This window comes from Humulus lupulus, chromosome 8 (genome assembly GCF_963169125.1).
Source record: "Humulus lupulus chromosome 8, drHumLupu1.1, whole genome shotgun sequence".
Taxonomy (NCBI): domain Eukaryota; kingdom Viridiplantae; phylum Streptophyta; class Magnoliopsida; order Rosales; family Cannabaceae; genus Humulus; species Humulus lupulus.
Window position 1 is genome coordinate 26,641,687 of NC_084800.1, and position 18,935 is coordinate 26,660,621.

General features: G+C 37.3%; 3 protein-coding genes and 1 non-coding gene across 4 annotated transcripts; all 4 read left to right on the forward strand.

Moving 5' to 3' along the window:
- Positions 1–9,144: 9,144 nt before the first annotated feature.
- Positions 9,145–12,038, forward strand: LOC133795174 (uncharacterized). Its single transcript, XM_062232627.1, has 5 exons — positions 9,145–9,589; positions 9,680–9,973; positions 10,079–10,545; positions 10,672–11,435; positions 11,534–12,038. The coding sequence occupies exons 1-5, from the start codon at positions 9,145–9,147 to the stop codon at positions 12,036–12,038; spliced, it is 2,475 nt and encodes an 824-aa protein (XP_062088611.1).
- A 105-nt stretch (positions 12,039–12,143) lies between these two features.
- On the forward strand, positions 12,144–12,473 carry LOC133795175 (uncharacterized). The gene has a single exon (XM_062232629.1). The coding sequence runs from the start codon at positions 12,144–12,146 to the stop codon at positions 12,471–12,473; it is 330 nt and encodes a 109-aa protein (XP_062088613.1).
- A 6-nt stretch (positions 12,474–12,479) lies between these two features.
- Positions 12,480–15,208, forward strand: LOC133795176 (replication protein A 70 kDa DNA-binding subunit B-like). The gene is made up of 9 exons (XM_062232630.1): positions 12,480–12,839; positions 13,466–13,688; positions 13,759–13,855; positions 13,950–14,074; positions 14,153–14,231; positions 14,352–14,496; positions 14,577–14,740; positions 14,834–14,954; positions 15,041–15,208. Exons 1-9 carry the CDS (start codon positions 12,480–12,482, stop codon positions 15,206–15,208), a joined length of 1,482 nt encoding a protein of 493 aa, XP_062088614.1.
- A 2,076-nt stretch (positions 15,209–17,284) lies between these two features.
- LOC133798905 (small nucleolar RNA R71) lies at positions 17,285–17,390 on the forward strand. The gene has a single exon (XR_009876121.1). It is a non-coding gene; the product is annotated as a small nucleolar RNA R71 (small nucleolar RNA).
- Positions 17,391–18,935: the final 1,545 nt, after the last annotated feature.

Here is an 18,935-nt window from a genome sequence, read left to right on the forward strand (position 1 = left end):
TTGTCAAAACCTGAAACGGGAGAAGTACTGTACCTATACCTTTCCACCACCGAACACGTAATAAGCGCAGTGCTAGTTCGAGAAGAAGATAAGGTACAAAGACCCGTTTACTACATCAGTAAAACATTACTGGGGGCAGAGTCGAGATACCCCCTGATGGAGAAGCTAGCGCTTAGTATAATTCATTCATCTCGTAAACTCCGCCCCTACTTCCAAGCACATCCCATCCATGTGTTGACTGATCAACCACTTCGACAAGTCTTGTCCAAACCGGAAGCTTTAGGCCGACTTCTTAAATGGGCGATTGAGCTCGGGCAGTTCGAAATCACCTACCATCCGAGGACGACCATTAAGGTGCAGGCGTTGGCGGACTTTATAGTGGAATGTACTGGTATGGCCGACGACGAGGTGATAACCCCGGCCCACGAGCTGTGGAAACTTTACGTCGACGGCTCATCAAATGAAAATGAAGCGGGGGCATGGGTCATTTTGGTTACCCCCGCAGGGAACAGATTTCATTCTGCCTTAAGATTTGGCTTCGAAGCGTCGAATAATGAGGCCGAATACGAGGCTTTACTCACAGGACTTCGTATAGCAAAAGAACTCAAAGCAAAAGCTATACATTGTTACAGTGACTCCCAGCTCGTGGTTAATAAAATCTTGGGAGAATATCAAGCTCGTGGCACGAGGATGGCAGCTTATTTAGAGAAGGAAAAATCTGCATTAGAGCATTTCGAGTTTTATGCGATCGAACAAGTCCCCCGAGAGAGGAACTCAAATGCAGACGCTTTAGCTCGGCTCGCTACCTCCGCTGAGAATGAAGAACTAAACGTTGTCCCCATAGAACACCTCTCGACACCTAGCATTAATGAGCCGGAGGAGGAAGACGTGTGTATGATTGAATCCGAGCCTACGTGGATGACCCCGATAGTAGAATACCTCGAGACCGGTGTCCTCCCAAAAGACCAGAACCAGGCTCGAAAGTTAATGTATTAGCTTCCCCGATACACCATGATGGACGGAAAGCTATATAGAAGGGGGTATTCCATGCCATTACTACGATGCGTAACTCCACTCGAAGCCAAGTGAATCATCGAAGAAATTCACGAAGGGTTCTGTGGAGATCATACTGGGGGGCATAGCCTGTCCAAGAAAATCATACGCCAAGGATATTTTTGGCCCACCATTAAGTCAGATTCTTTCGAATATGTAAAGAAATGCGACAAGTGCCAGAGATTCACCACGATTCCTCGAGCTCCACCATCCGAGCTGACCATGTTGACATCCCCATGGCCATTCACGGTATGGGGAATCGACCTCATTGGCTCTCTCCCAACTGGCAAAGGTGGTGTAAAATATGTTGTAGTCGCGGTGGATTACTTCACAAAGTGGACGGAAGCTGAACCGTTGGCAACAATAACTTCCAAAAAAGTCCTTGACTTCGTGGTAAAGAAAATTGTATGCCGATATGGGGTGCCGAGGAAGATTGTGTCCGACAACGGGACCCAGTTCGAAAGCGATTTGTTTACCAACTTTTGTGAAAAGAATGGAATAATAAAGAGTTTTTCGTTTGTGGCTCATCCTCAGGCAAATGGCCAGGTCAAGGCTGTAAACAAAACTCTCAAGAGTTCATTAAAGAAAAAGTTGGAGGAAGCAAAGGGACGTTGGCCCGAAGAATTGCCCCAAGTCCTATGGGGTTATAGAACCACGGCTCGAACATCAACGGGGCACACCCCGTTCTCTCTAGCATACGGATGTAAGGCTATGTTACCTATTGAGGTCGAAATTCCAACAGTCCGAACTCAAATTTACGACCAAGACTCAAACCACACTCATCTCAAAGAAACCTTAGACTTGATTGAAGAAAAGAGAAAGGAGGCTCAGTTAAGGAACGTTGCCTACCAGCAATGAGCTACTAGATATTTCAACAAAAGGGTTCGAGATCGAAAGTACGGTGTGGGAGATTTGGTGTTAAGACGCGTATTTTTGGCAACACGAGATCCAACAGCTGGTGTGCTCGGACCGAATTGGGAAGGACCATACCAGATAGAGTCAGTCATCCGGACCGGTGTTTACAAGCTGGCGAGATTGGATGGGAGCCTGATATCGCGAGCATGGAATGGCGAACACCTTAGACCTTACTATCAGTAGTATAGGAAGTGTGTTGCTGATAACCATGATTAATTATCTGTACTAATTTGTCTGCTTTTGAATTCCATCAAATAAAGATCTGTTTCGTTTAATATGTTATCTCTTTTCATTTTTGCAATCTCTCTTAATTTAATAACCTATGGTCACACTCATAGGATATTAAGGGGGCATCATTGGTATATATACCATCAGCTTAAAAAATAAAATAACATACACAAAAAACATAAAAGTATTTGGATATAACCAGATACGCAAGCTTAGATAGTTTGGACATAACCGAACTATCAAAAAAAAAAAAAAGTATTTGGATGCAACCAGATACGCGAGCTTAAATAGTTTGGATAACCAAATTATCAAAAGATAATAACGTTTGGATTTAACCAGATGTGCAAACTTAACAGGTTTGGAGCAAACCAGCCAAAACTAATCGACGATAAGTAGGAACCTAAACCTACTTCGAGATAAGTCGAGATCGAGGCTGGAATATCTTAAAGGAAAATAGTTTCGAACTCTTAATCTCAGAGTAAAAACCGAGGACGAGAAAAAGTAACTAAGCAAAAAGATATAACTAAACCATTCGCATTACATACCATATAAGTACTTTCAGGTTCATGGTTAAAGTAATATCCGACTTTGATGAATAACGAGATCGGAAGCGGATAATTCGAACAAACTATGCGTGAATGCATCGAGTTTCGAGCCTAAAATCCAAACTATGTTTGTATGAATAAATAAACATAAAAAACTCATTAATATAAAATATGCAAAATATTTCGAGCTAAGAAGTGTAAAGCATATATAAATCAATATAAAAGAAACTGTATCAGCCCTGTGGGCATAAATTAAAGTAATTACAAAAAATAAGGGGACGCAGCCCCAAGATAAGATTTCCCCGAGATCAGATTCAAGAAGGAGGAGTCTCCTTGGCCTTCTTAGCATCAGCAGCACCGGACCCCTCAGGACGAATAGCATGACTATCCTTCCGTGCTCCCTCGGAGGCGGCCTCCCGAGCAGCCTCTTCCTTCTCAAGCCGAGCATTCCACTTATCAAGAAGCTTCGCCTCGAGAGGGCCTAAGAAGTTGGTATCCAGGTCTTCGTTGTTGGCCCACATTCTGTACATGGCCGAATCAACCGCTTGGTCCTTCTTCTCTTTGTACTCAGCGAGGAGACGAGCCTTTTCACCCTCAATGATATCGAAGGTGGCGGCCTTTTCCTCTTTGAGCCTTTTGTTGGCCTCCTGGAGCCGAGCGTTCTCCTTCTCAAGATCTGCGAGCTTGGCATTCTCCTTCTCAAGCTCCTCAAGCCTAGCTTTCAGCTTCCCAAGCTCGGTTGCCATGGCCTCAAGCTCCTTAACTCATGCATCAAGCTTTGCATTTGCTGCCTTCAGGTCATCACTTGCTTTGAGGTGGATATCCTTCGCCTCCTGAGCATAAGACTTGCTCGAATGGATCTCATTGTTCAACTTATAGTTGAGTTGGGCAGTAAAGGCAAGAGACTGAAAAGAAAGAAATCATCATTAGCACTAGGTCAGTGTGATTATAACTAAGAAGTAGAAGGACTGTAGAAGGAAACTTACCGCGGCAGCGAGCTCGATACTCTTCTCATAGAGGGCAGTGCAGTCTCGGGTATTGTTCAGGCATTGCCATTGAGGAGCTTCGAGACTGCCAAAGCTCTGGCCAATTCGGGACATAACATCCGAGGCCAGCGTAGACCCATGGGACCCATCGGCATTGTCAACTAGGGCTGAGCATTGGGCGGGTTGGTCGGGTTACAAGACATTTTTACCCGTCCAATGTCATAATCGGGTTAGCAAAAGTGACCTGTAACTTGCCCAATTAAGAAATTTTTTTTTAACCCGTCCAATAATTTGGGCGGGTTGGTCGGGTTAACCCGCCCAAACTGAAATTGTATTTTTTTTGGGCGGGTTGGTCGGGTCAACCCGCCCAAACAAAAGTGATATATTTTTTTTTTTACATTTTTGTAATTTTTTTCTTTTAAATACTAGTACTAATAATGTGAAGTTTATCTTTTTAAGCTTAAAACAATATTTTAAATTTATAGTAAAAAAATTAAAACAAAACTTAATTAATTTATATATTTATTTGAATATATTAAAAATAATAAATTCTTAATTGGGCGGGTTGGGTTATATTGGGCGGTTTAAATTTTGGTCGGTTTTTTCGGGTTGCGTTTTTTGGCGATTTTTTCGGGTTGGTTTGGGCGGATTATTCGGGTTGTAAAAATTTCTACACAGCCCTATTGTCAACCACATACGCGTCCATGTGGGTAGAAACTGACAGCTTCTGAGTTCGAGAAGCAGAAGGCTTTTTAGGAGGTGGACCAAGTGTCGATCGAACCACTACAGGAAGTTGGGGCTCCGTCATGTTAGAGGCATCGACCAGCGAAGTCGATACCACGGTGGAGGCACCGACCTGCGAAGACGGCGCCGTGATGGAACTGGCAACAGGCGGAGCTGGGGGAGGAGGTGTCTTCTCGGTCCTCTTGGGGATTTTGGTAGGCCGGTCCACCTTTCGCGACCCCGCCCTGGGACGCTTGCTCCTTTTGGCGCCACCACTCTCGATGATGTTGTCGAGGTCGGAATCCATCTTGCCTGCAGAGTCACCACAATGTGAATCATAATAAAAGAGGGAATAATGTATAAGGTGATTCAAAATCACATAGAGCAGTGATAGAAGAAACCTAACTGAAACTCTCCCCCGAACTAGAGCTCGGGGACCATGAAATTCCCCCATCTTCAGAAGAGGCGGGGGGAGTACCTTCCCTATAGGTGGGCGTCAGCCTCGAAAGATCCCTATAATCGTTGGTCCCATATTGGACAACTATCCCATTCCACACCTCGTCTGAAGTAGACATGGTGTCATACTTCCCGAGCCAACTATCAAACCTATGAACTCGATCGTCTACCCAAGTCCATATGTAGAAGTGGTATCTATCATACGGGCATGAAACTAACCTATCGGGTTTATGCTTTAATAAGGTGGGGGACCACATTCTCGAGGTAAGGATGACTTTACCTTCATCCGAGTCTGAACTCGAGGCTTCGTCATTAGCCTCATTCCCCGATGGTGGACTCCTTCGGCGAGCTGCAGGTGGAGGCCTCACCTCTCTCCTCGGGGGGAGGATACCTGTGGGCAAAGGCACCTGCTCCCAATGATCATACTTCTTGTTGGACCAGTCCGAGGTGGACTGGCCATCACCTAAAAGCCCGCATGCTCGGAGCTTACTCTCATGTAAGAGGTACGAGAGAGATCTCCGGCCGTAAGAGAGTTGGAGCAGGGTATCTCTATGCTCCTTCATCGTGACGTTGGGGGTAGGACGGTGAAAATTGGCTGGAAAATAAGACACATTTTAACTAAGTACAAGCCTATGAACCAAAGCCCGAGCACAGGGATAAAGAAAGCTAGAATACTTACGAATCTGCCTGAATGAGTATCATCGAGACGGGGACAGGCCATCTGTCCAGAAGAAGGCCTTCTTAAAGTCTGGAGGATGGTTAGGGAGATCCTCAAATACCTTTTTCTCTTTGGGATAGCTCGAAAGGTAGTAAAAACCATCTCCTCCCCGAGCTCGGGAGGGGTTTCTTTTCAGACAAAAGAGATATAAAATCTCCTGTGGTGAAGGTCCTTCCCACTTCAGCTCTTGGTATAACGACCTTAGGGCTGACAGGACCCTATAAGAATTGGTGTTGAGCTGGAATGGGGCCAACCCAACAAAGTTCGTGAAGTCCTTGAAGAAAGACTTCAAAGGCAGTAGCGCTTCTGCCTTCATGTGTTCCTGGCTCCATGCCGCATACCTCAGCTTAATGTCAGGGTTTCCAGCCCCTGGAGCATGGCAGCTTCGTTCACTAGAGGTTGGAGCTCGACATCTCAAGGAGCTTGACAACTTTAGGCCATGTAATTCCAGGATATCTGTTAGCTGAATTATTGAGGTGACAGAGCTCCAGTAATGCTCGGCCTCAAAGAATTCTCCCCTCGGCTGCGAGGAAGAAGGCTCCCCCATCAATGAAAATTGGAGTTCTCCTGGATTGTACGCGATGGTGACCTTTAATGCGGGGTCGAGTGGGATCGGCCTGGGCCTTGAGTTGGGTTCAGGGTAAATGGCTTCTCGAAGAATCCTCTTCTTCTTCTCTATGACCTCGTCTATTTGGCGGCGGTAATGAGCTCGAATATCCTCCTGCTCGCGCGCAAGGTTGTACTCACGAATCCAACGTTGATTCCGAGCAAACAGCGACTCCGGGCTCGGGGATTTTGGCGAGTAAGGGATTGCCAGCAATGACCCCCACCGTTTTTCCAGATTCTGTGACATCTAGCGAGAAAGAAAAAATGGTGAGGGCCATGCATGCAAGAGTTCAAAGGTGACGAGCTTGACAGGACAAGCTCGGATCTTATGGACGTAGCAAGTTCGAAATTAAAACCCTTATTAAAGGGTCAAAACGTGTAAAAGGAGGAGAGTGGGCATAACATTTTGAAAATCCCGAATTATCTGGGAAAAAAGGTGGCGGTTATTCAGAAAAGGTAACATTGGGTATCGTGCATACTTCGAAACCAAGGTTTTGCACCCAAATATCTTGATATGCAAGATACATCTCCTAAAATTTTAAAACCCAGAAAAAAGAGGTCTTGCTCAAACACCAAAACTGGGTATGGAATCAGTGATGTAATCCCAGTACGGAGACTTAAAACGTGAAAGCCTATCGGTCAAGAAATTCCCTAACGTATCGTACTAAGAAAATAAACTAGTACATTCACAGAAATAACAAGAACAATATGAACAGAAACGGGTATGAGGAAAAATAAAAAGACAGTCGGACACTTACACAAGGTTGGTGATTGCAGAGAAATTGTCGATTGAAGGAGAGGCTGCAGGTATGAGCACATGGTCTCGAACAAACTGGTGGTCCTCTGTTTCTTCGGCTGGGAGAACATGCACAAGCAATAAGTTCTCTGGGATGGCCTCTGGTTTTGTCCCTTCTCTTTCGCTTCTGATGTGTGTAAAATAATAAGAAGAAGAAGATCTTATATACATAGAGGGAAAATAGTGATAAAAGGGATTGATCTGAGCCATTGGCCAGAATCCTCATAAAATCCAACGGACAGGGATTGATGACATGATGGTACCAAAAAGGTGGCAGACGAATGATCATGGGCAGATTTCCAAGGTACTCGAGTACCTTGAATGGGCAATACCCGACTGACACGTGTCCGCTCTCAAGAATGTGACGGTATGGTTCCCGAGCAAAGTAGTTCAAAAGTTTCCTTCTCATAGGATTCGAACAAATACTTTTGAGGGGGCAAGATGTTATACCCAGATTTCATGCCATGAGGATTGTGACCTCGAAAGCTGGATTCATAATGAGTGAACTCGTAAAATCTGGAATATGTTCGAAATCTAAACAACGAGCCTACAAAACAGAGACGACTTCAGAGATGGTAGTCTCGAAATCCTCACGAGCTCGAAGGATAAGCCCGAGGTGCATCTGTTCTCTGGGATGATCTCGGATCAGAGGCTCCGAACCTGATGCGTGTACGAGCTCGACGCCGTGTGGCCTCGGGAAATGTCATAGCTCGAAAGTCAGTAAGAAACCTGGGAGAATATGGCCTTGGTGATATAGGATAATAACTTTGAATATCCTAATGAATCATCAATGGCAAGACGCGGTCTACATTTATTACTGGAAATCCCCTACAATCAGGGGATATTATTCGATTAGTTATACGCCCCCTGGTCTTCAGGGGACGTTTCCTTTTACACCGGATTTCAGGCATTTAATGCCATTTAATCTATTTGCAAATATAGAGTAACTACCCGAAATATGTGGGATAGTATTCAACATTCTTCTCTATAAATAGAGAGGTCATGCATCATCGTAAAGGACGAAATTTTTGTGATCTTGAGGAAAACTCTGGAGAATTCACCCTTGAGGGATTTTCAGAGATATTCTTAAGTCTTAATAAGAAAGACTCGTGGACTAGGCAGAATTAACTGCTGAACCACGTAAAAATCGTGTTTGTATTATCATATCTTCATTGGCCATTGCTAATTATTGTTTACGTGCTCTTCTTTCACTGTTGACGAAAAACAGCGTCAACAAACATGTTAGTCATCTTCAAAGAGTATCAAAGAGACAACGAAATTCTCATACTCATACTGACATCAATGAAGAGGGATCGTCTCGTGAAGCCTTAATCTATTCCAATCTTGATCGCACCGGGCTAATTCATTCAGAGCCAAATTCATCTATAAATGTATTTATCCAACAGGTTTTCCTGAAATTATTTTTCTCAATAGTCTAATTCAACCATCCTTCTATTCGTTTTTTCTTAACATTTCAAATTTTTTTATGAATAGGACCCATATGTTGTTCGACAGGATGTAATCTATGAAACAAACATACCAAGACCTTGTAGGGGTAAGGCATTAATATAAAATTAGTTAGTTTTTCAAAATTAGTCATCAAAACAATATGGACAGTTTCATTTTGTTTTCTAATTAGTCATTCTCATCAAAATAGTTCAATCGCAAATGCGTTCTACTGGATTTAGACAATTGCTAAAAGTAGTGCCATCTGAACCATATTCACTTCCATTAGTGCCTAGCTGTCGACATTGTAAAGCAAAGCGATTCTGCCATAAAACAACTGGGTTTTGTTGTGCTGATGGAAAAATTTCTCTGGCCACAAATAATGTACCAAATGAGCTTTATGCACTGTTTACATCCAACAGTAGTGAATCTAAACATTTCGGAACATACATTCGAACTTATAACAATAAGTTTGTGTTTACATCGTTCGGTGTTAATTTTGATAAAGAACTCTGCTAAAGAAATAGAGGAATATATACTTTCAGAACCCAAGGACAAATCTATCACTACATAAACGACTTGCTCCCTTCCAATAGTCATCCTTCTTATCTCCAATTATATTTCTACGACACGGAGCATTTATTACAAAATCAAATTTCTGATTCAGATAGAATGGAGCCATCAATTGTAACCCAGCTCATCAATATTCTTCAGATCAATCCTTATTCCATTTTTTTCCGTTCACTTGGAGATCTCCCTGATTTGGAAAAACAAATCATTCATAAAAAAACAGATGCTGGGCTTGATCAACGTGTATTCAATGCCCCTACATCCTCACAAGTTGCAGTGATATGGGTCGAAAATGATGATAGAGATCAACCAAGAGGGCGTAACATTCTTGTGTATAACAATTCTGGTGGAAATCATAAAGTTCAGTATTACTTTGGGTGTTATGATCCACTGCAATATCCAATATTATTTCCTTTTGGTGATACTGGTTGGCATCGAGGGATTCAAAGGATTAGAGGAAGCAGATCAAAGTACAGCGAAACAAACCCATCAATAAATCCTCAAGAATCAGCCACTGCAGAAGAACTACTTGCAACAAAAGAGCGAGGTTAGATTATAGTATTAAAAATTTAGAAAAATACATTTAGTATATATACATCTAAGTTAGTAACATTTCCTTCACATTCATCTTTTGTAGGATTAAACCACCAAAGAAAGTGCCCAATAGTTTCATGTCGCGAATATTATTGCTACAAGTTGCAAATAAGAGAAAATGTCAGATCAATTTTGCTGCTTTCTGGTCGATTATTGCATCAATTTTTAGTTGATATGTATGTGAAGATCGAGACCTCAAGACTAGATTATTTTAGAGGCAAGCAACAACATATTCGATCAGAGTTGTATCAAGGTATTGTTGATACAATTACGTTTGGGGAAACAAATCCTTCTAATGTTGGGAAACGGATTATACTCCCATCTTCTTTTATTGGAGGTCCAAGAGACATGAGAAAAAGATATATGGAAGCAATGGCTTTAGTTCAACGTTACGGCAAACCTGACATTTTCTTAACGATGACATGCAATCCAAATTGACCAGAAATTACAAATGAACTAACTCCACACGAGGAGAGTCAAAATAGACCTAATTTGGTTGCTCGAGTCTTTCATGCGAAATTGGAAGAATTAAAGGACCAGTTATTCAAAAGGCAAATATTTGGAAAAGTGTCAGCATATGTCTACGTTATTGAGCACCAAAAAAGGGGTCTTCCGCATGCCCACTTTTTAATTATCTTACAAAATGAGTGGAAACTCCATGCACCAGAATCTTTTGATGAGATCGTATCAGCAGAGATACCTGATCAAAATACAAACATCCACCTCCATAACGCAGTTGTGAAGCACATGATGCATGGACCATGTGGAGTATTGAATCCATCAAATGTTTGCATGAAAGGAAATCGTGGATGCAAAAGTAATTATCCAAAGAATTATGCATCTGCAATAACTGTTGGAAACGATTGCTTCCCAATATATAGGCGCTCAAACAATGGAATGACTGTGAAGGTCTGAGGACAATATCTAGACAATCGTTGGGTTGTTCCATACAACCCGTATCTCCGTGAAACATTTGACTCTCACATTAATGTAGAGATTTGTTCTACAATAAAAGTAGTGAAATATCTTTACAAGTACATTTATAAAGGTCATGATCGTGTCGCTTTCAACTTGGTTTCTGAAACAAACAATCAACAAATTGATGAAATCCAACAATTCCAATCAGCCCGATGGATTGCTCCCCCAGAAGCAATGTGGAGAATATATGGATTTATTATCAATGAGATGTCCCCAGCAGTGTATAGTTTGCATTTACATCTGGAGGATCAACACCCAATCACTTTCCAAGCAAACGACGATCTAATTAACATCCACAATTTAGACCGTTCTAGAAAAACTATGCCAACACAATTTTTTGCATTAAATCGAGTAGATGAAAATGCAAAGAAATTACTATACAAACAAATTCCAGAATATTATGTTTGGAACCATCAACACAAAGAATGGACTCCCCGAAAAACGAAAACAGTCATAGGGCGTATTGTTACAGCAAATCCATTTGAGGGTGAGCGTTATTTCATGCGAATATTGATAAACCATGTAAGGGGACCGCTGTCCTTTGAAGATCTTAGAACAATCGAGGGCATTTTGGCCCCCACATTTCGTGAGGCAGCAACAATGCATGGTTTGTTACAAAGAGACAGTAGCTTAGAAAACTGTTTACATGAGGCATCTTTATATCAAATGCCATCCAGTTTGAGGCGACTGTTCGCAACAATATTGGTATATTGTAATCCAACCAATCCAAGAGACCTTTGGGAACGTTTTGAGGAAGATATGTCAATTGATTTCAAATCTTCAGAAGATTCTACATCGACTGCAAGATATCATGTATTAAGGTCAATCTCTTATACAATTGAATCAATGGGGAAAACATTAACTCTTACCATCTTCTTGATGAAGACATTTCTTTCGATGGAAATGAATTTCAATCTAGAGAAATCGATGATGAGTTGGGTGTTGAAATTCCAGAAGAAGATATTACATCTTCAAGATCACTTAATAGCGAGCAACAACAAGTGTATAATGCAGTGTTAGAAAAAGTTTTATCAAATCAAAATGTTGCATTCTTTGTAGATGGCCTAGGTGGGACAGGGAAAACATTCCTATACAGGGCACTTCTGGCAACAATACGATCAAGAAACTTGGTAGCACTTGCAACTGCTTCATTAGGTGTGGCTGCATCTATACTTCCAGGAGGTCAAACAGCTCACTCACGCTTTAAGCTTCCACTTGATATTGACGAAAAAACCACATGTTGTGTGAGCAAACAAAGTGCACTTGCAAACCTTCTTCGTGCAGCAAAATTAATAATATGGGATGAGGCACCGATGACAAGAAAACAACACATAGAGGCATTAGACAAAATGCTACGAGACATCAATGATTCTAACGTAGCCTTCGGTGGAAAGGTTGTTGTTTTTGGGGGAGATTTTCGATAAGTATTGCCTGTGGTCCGTAAAGGAACTAGACAAGAGTAGGTTAATTTCAGTCTGGTTCATTCTTACTTGTGGCCTACATTGACTAAGTTTCGACTAACTGAAAATATGCGAGCAAGATTAGATCCAATGTTTTCAAATTATGTGTTAGCAGTAGGTAATGGATTGCCACCCACCACAATAGATGAAATCATCAAAATACCAAATGGGATGCTTGTTCCCTATAGTGATGACAAGACTTCATTAGATCACTTAATACAAGACGTTTTCCACAACATTCAAGATTATTCAGGAAATATGTCAACTATTATGAACCGGGCCATACTAACACCAAAGAATAGTTTTGTCGATGAAATAAATGCATTGTTAATACAAAGATTTCCAGGTGAAGCCCATCGATATTACAGTGTAGATGAGACAATAGATAAAACTGAGTAATCAGTTATGGAAGATTTCTTAAACACATTAACGCCTAATGGACTTTCGCCTCATGAATTATTACTAAAGAAAAATTGTCCCATCATGCTCCTAAGAATCATTAATCCTTCAGAGGGACTATGCAATGGAACCCGTTTGATTTGTCGGGCTTTCGATCGAAATATCATAGATGCTGAAATTGCCGTTGGACATCATATGGGAAAAAGAGTCCTCATTCCAAGAATACCGTTCTTACCAAATGTGGATGATAATAGTGGTTTTCCGTTTAAGCGAACTCAATTTCCTATAAGATTAAGTTTTGCAATGACCATAAATATGTCACAAGGGCAAACATTAGATTATGTTGGGATTTATTTACCACAACCAGTATTTTCTCATGGCCAATTATACGTGGCTTTATCAAGGGCAAAAACAGCGTCTACAATGAGGATTTTAATTCGACCAGTGACTACTGATAAACTTGACAAAAAAAACACCAAAAATATTGTGTACACAGAATTATTATCATCATCATGTTTAAATTAATGTTTACGTAGGTAATATTCACAGATCTTATTAATCTATTTTCAATCCATTATTCTATTATTCCATTATTTCATAAATTAATAATTCAAATACATTATATTTAAGTGTGTAATATTCTTCTATCTTTACAGGGAAAAAATGCCGACAATATGTACATCGATCAACGAGATCACCCCAAATACAAAACCTTGGAAAATTAAGATGATTGTGGCAGACAAATCTCCAAAGCGAACAAGTCGTAGCACAGCAGTCAAATACCAAAATCTAATATTAATTGACCAACATGTATCATATTTGTTATAATATATCTTAGTTTGAAAATTACTAATACTCTCCTAAATGAATGTAGCATACCTCTATTTATCATTTGCAACTCATATAATACAACATTAACCATTATTTCTTAAAATTTCGGTTCAGAGGAATTGAGTCCAATCAGTAATTTATGGAACATATATTGACTCTAGGGAGGACACTTTAAATTTTTTCACTCTTATTACATCAGTGACGCACTTGTCAAAAATGCCAACCCAAGGTACAAGATTGGATCATATGAATATGATTGGACCCTCAACTCAAGAACACTAATAGAAGATGTAGAAGAACAAGACAATCAAATAGTGGCGCCAAAATATAACATCATTCCATTTACAGACTTGCACTCTTACAAAGACTCAGCTGAACGAATAGGTATTTCAAATTTAATTCTTATACAAATTGATTATCATCAAAATAACCATTTTCTTATTTCAATATGTAGATTTCTTAGCTGTTGCAATCCAGATTGAATCAACAAAAGAGATAACCACAAAATTTCAACAACAAACAATCCAAGAGATATATCTTATCGATGAAAGGTAAAAAAAAAAAAACATACTTTCAATTACATTTAGTATTGATATTACTTTACAAAATGTACACTAACATTTTTTATTCAATCTAATTTGTCAGCTTCAACCCAATAAAATTGACTATGTGGGGTCGGCTTGTCCAAGACGAATGCAAAACAATAACAATAATTATTGAAGAATACCCAATAATATTGGGAACACAAATAGTTGTTCGAACATATAGAGGTACTTACAAATACATAACTTATATATTCTTATATCTTTGATATACTTTCATTAATATAAATCTCAAATTGAACACAGGATTGTTCTTATCATCACGTTCATCAAGTACCTTTACAATCAATCCTCAAATTCCAGAGGCAACTGCATTGAAGCAATGGTAATACCCACATATTAAAATACACATATTGCTCAAATTACTTTACATTTAGTTATATTATTTTCATACAATCTTCCTATATTTATTAACTTTTATTACTATTCCATTTTTATTCTAAAGGGCGAATAATAATACACTGAAAATCAAAAGTATCATTGAAACGTCGTTGACACATCTATCTACTACTATATCATCTATTGAACTTCAAAAAACCGTCAAAATTTGTGATATTCCCCGTGCAATGAAGGCTTTGCAATCTATGGAGGTAAATATTACTTTTTTATTTCAATTTAATAACAAAGTACAATTATTGACTTTCTAAAGAAATATTCTTATTTGATGTAGAAAAAATACTTTTGGATAGAAGCAAAGATAAATATAATTGATTATGCCCAAATGTACTATTACATGTCGTGTGTGACATGCCATAGAAAAATACGACATAAGTATGACGAAATAATTGTTTGTGAAAATCCAAACTGCAAACAGCAAGGCACCCCTACACCACAGTGAGTACATTTTATTTGAATTTCTAAATAAATTATAAATTTTAAAAAAACTAATATTCACATTAAAACTAATATATTTAAATGAATTTTAAGTGCTAGGGCATATGTGCAACTAGAAGATGATACTGGAAAGCTCGATGTTGTTATGTTCGGAGAAGTAGTAGAAAAGACATTTGGTAGTTCTGTAGTCCAGTTGATGGAAAATTCTACACAGGTAAGAATAAATATTACTACATTTCAAAATAATACATATGAAAAATACCATAATTTATATAAATTAACTCTAAATTATTCTTGTAGGAAATTCCTCAACACATTGAAATTGTTACAAATAAATTAGCAACAAAAAAATGGACAATCAAATTGTCCGGAGATGAAGAAAAAATGAATAATGTGAAATACAAACATTTCATTATTCTCTCAATTGAAGCCAAACCAGATAACAACAAGGATGAATCATCATCCTAAACTACAAAGAAAAATTAATCTCTTTCTTCATTTTTTTTAATTATTTATTTATTAAGACAAAATCACATTCTTTATAAAACTATATACAATTTTATTTTTATTTTTTAATTTACAATGTTATTATTTGAATTCCAACAATATTTTTAGTAATATCTTTATGTCATACATTATATTAAATATTATCTTTTAAAATATATGACACTGATTATAGGAAATTTATTCATTTGGAACCCGTATTTTTACAAAATATCATTTTGGTACCATTTTTTTCAATAATCAATCATATGGTACTATTTATTTCAAAATCATAGATATTTAGTATCTAAACTCAAATTTCATAAATACAATTTTTATCAATATGACAAAACTGTCATCAATTCTATGTAATTAAGTAATTAAATTTATATTTGGAACTCATATAATTGAGAGAAGTTTTATTAAATTTGTAAAATTATATCAATTAAATACATAGTACCAAATGACTATTAATGTAAATATAGGGTAGCAAAACGATACTTCACAAAAATATACTGTACCAAATGCTTACCTACCCTTGATTAAATAATAAAATTTAATACGAAAGCTATAAAATAAAAATAAATTCACACATTTTCTTAATACAACTAAGCAAACGTGCATTGCACGTTGCTTTCTGCTAGTAACAATTAATTCGTAAAAAGTGCAAATAAAATCTAACTACGAGAAATGCAATAAGCACGTTTGCTTAGTTTTATTTATAGAATTTATTAATTATTTTTATTAAATTTATATTAATGTTATATAAATTTCAAATAAATATCTTATTTGAATTAAATAATTTATTTATTTTTGTTTAAGTTTATATTTGTTATAGTTTTTGAATTTGGGAGTGACAACAAGATATTATATATTATATGTTTATTCTAATATTAAATATTATACGTGGATTTTAAATTTAATTTTCCTGATAGTTTTTAAAGAAAAAACAATTTGTTGCTAATTGACAATAGATTATATTATATGTTTAATATGATATTATTCTAATAAGTGAGTTTAAATTTAATTAAATTTTATTTAAGTTATAAAACATATGATTTTATTATTTTTAAATAATTATCATTGTAAAATATCTCAAAAATATCTTATTTTAATTTATTTATTATTTTTAATATCTAAAAAATATCATATTTTAATTTTTTTAGTTATTTATTATTTTTAAATGATTATCATTGTAAAATATCACAAAAATATCATATTTTAATTTTTTTAATTAATTATTTTATTTATTTAAGTTTAAGTGTTTACAAACTACTGTTAAATATAAAAATATTTCGTTAAAGTTAACATTAAAAAAATAAAAAATCGTTAAAACTAAAAATTTCCGTTATCCACACACTTATTATATAGAAGATATAATATTTATATATTATTTGAGATGATATTTATGAATTACAGTAATGAAGAAGTTGCTCAATTCGGACTCTCAGCTTGATAATAGTTATTGGAGATCTTTTCTTTTTCGATAGAGTTATTGGTTGTATGACTTTTGCGACAAGTTTTTTTTACAATGAAAGCAATATTTTCTTATAATTACACATGATACTTACAAAAATAATTACACAATCAAAAAAAAAAACTTTTCAAAAATATGATGTAAAGATAAAAATATGTAAAAAAAATACAAATTTCTATAAACTAAACTAAATTACACAATCAAAGCTATGTAGTCCTTAGCTAAATGATCCGTCCCTCCACAAACAAAGCAAGGTTCTTGCGGTTCCGCTTGAGCGATCATGTGCGATTTTTGGCCATTTTTCGTCATTAAGACCTCAAACTGCTTTTTCAAAGCTTCGAGTTGGGCCTTAACACTACCCTCTTCTTGAAGTTGATAGATCCTGGATGGTTTGTGTCGGTTGGTGCTATCAGTAGCACTTGGACCAGTCCAGGTGTGAGACTTTTTTGCGGTTTCTTCGAGATATTCAAGAGCATCGTCTGGCTCTTTTTCGAGGAATTCACCATTGCATAGCATTTCTACAAACTGGCGCTCACAACTCGTGAGGCCTTCATAGAAGTAACTGACCAAACGCCAGTTCTCATAGCCATGGTGTGGGCACTGATTCAACAGATCTTTGAATCTTTCCCAGACTTGATAGAACGTTTCATTGCCCTTTTGGGAAAATGTGGAAATCTATTGTTTTAGGCTATTGGTCTTATGGCTGGGGAAGTGTTTCAGAAATAAGGATTTGGTCATCTCCTCCCATGTTCCAATAGACCTAGGTCTCAAAGAGTATAACCAGCTTTTGGCTTTGTCCTTCAAGGAGAAAGGGAACAACTTCAGTCGCACAGCATCAGAATTTTCGGCTCGGTTATAGAACGTGGCTACTACCTCCTCGAATTCTCTGATATTCACGTATGGGTTTTCGTTTTCCATTCCATGAAATGTGGCCAAGAGTTGAATCATGCCTGGTTTAAAGTCTAATGCGGGCATATTAGGAGGGAAGATAATGCATGAAGGCGTGGAAGTGTGAGTAGGATAGAGATAGTCATTGAGAGTTCTTGGTTGGATTTCATCATTGCGAGCCATTGCGAATGGATTATTATCAGCGAAAGTTTGTGGAGAAGCAGGATTGGTGGAAGGAGTTTCGGAAGGAGTGGTAGATGAATTGGAAGAAATGTCACTAGAATTTTCGTGATGATTCATCCACTCTTGAAAATCACAATTAGATTTATTATTTTTTTTATTTTCTTTGATTTTTTATTTTCTTTTGATAATTTTTTTTTGGTTAAACTTGTTCCCATGAGATTTGGAGGTTTTCGAGTGATCTCCAACACCTTACTTGAACTCCCTGAGGTTACTGAGTAAGTATGGTGGATCACAAGTCAACCTTTTCGACCAAATAACCTTTAAGCAGGGTGAAATTGCTTATTTTGACAGAACAAGCTTGGTTTTCTTATAGTAATAATTTCAACAATGTAATAGTGCAGAGGTAGATGCTCGAAATGTTCCCAGGCCGATTGAGAATGTTGCCAAGGTACCGCTTTAGACCCACACTTGCCTAGATAGAACTCCCCGAGATTCCCAGGTAAGTGTGGAGGGTAACGCTATCACAAACCTTATTTAACAACCAATTTTTCTAGACAGAACAATATCGGTTTCTACCATTTGTAATATTACACAATTGTTCCCAATACTTAGCGTTTTATAATTGAAATTTTATGAACAATTTTATATATATATTTTTGGAAACCTAAATTCTAAGGAAAACTAAGGCAAAGAAAAAGGAAAATCCTAAACTAAGCAACAAAATAAACAACACAAAAATAAAATAAAGAAAAGAAAGTTAAAGTGAAGATAAATAACAAGTTTATTCTTTTTTTTTCTACAAATATTTATGTAACTAAAAAAAAGAAATTAAGAAAGAAAGAAAGATATGTTTATAGTTTAAAAAAAATATAAGTTTATATAAATGTTTATATAATGTTTTTTTTTTCTAGTTTTTATTTTTATTTTTTTGTTTTATCCGAAAAGTAGAGAAAAAAAATATATTAAGAAATAGATATATATGTCCTTTTTTATATGTATATTTATATATGTATAATTTTTGTAAGAATTTCACTAAACCTTTGAAAACTACCTTCTCGGCAACGGTGCCAAAATTTGTTTAACACTCAAATCGTGACAAACACTAAGCGGTGGTTGTAGTATAATCGGACGGTTAATCCACAAGGAGGCAACCTAAAATCAAAA

What these genes read in the sequence shown, in the direction of transcription:
- LOC133795176 (XM_062232630.1), top strand. Translation starts at nt 12,480, where the DNA reads ATGGAAGATTTCTTAAACACATTAACGCCTAATGGACTTTCGCCTCAT. An exon ending in AGACTCAGCTGAACGAATAG is followed by an intron (nt 13,689 to 13,758) that starts GTATTTCAAATT and finishes TTCAATATGTAG; the next exon opens with ATTTCTTAGCTGTTGCAATC. An exon ending in AGTTGTTCGAACATATAGAG is followed by an intron (nt 14,075 to 14,152) that starts GTACTTACAAAT and finishes AATTGAACACAG; the next exon opens with GATTGTTCTTATCATCACGT.
- LOC133795175 (XM_062232629.1), top strand. Translation starts at nt 12,144, where the DNA reads ATGCGAGCAAGATTAGATCCAATGTTTTCAAATTATGTGTTAGCAGTA.
- LOC133795174 (XM_062232627.1), top strand. Translation starts at nt 9,145, where the DNA reads ATGGAGCCATCAATTGTAACCCAGCTCATCAATATTCTTCAGATCAAT. An exon ending in ACTTGCAACAAAAGAGCGAG is followed by an intron (nt 9,590 to 9,679) that starts GTTAGATTATAG and finishes CATCTTTTGTAG; the next exon opens with GATTAAACCACCAAAGAAAG. An exon ending in CCCATCTTCTTTTATTGGAG is followed by an intron (nt 9,974 to 10,078) that starts GTCCAAGAGACA and finishes CAAATTGACCAG; the next exon opens with AAATTACAAATGAACTAACT.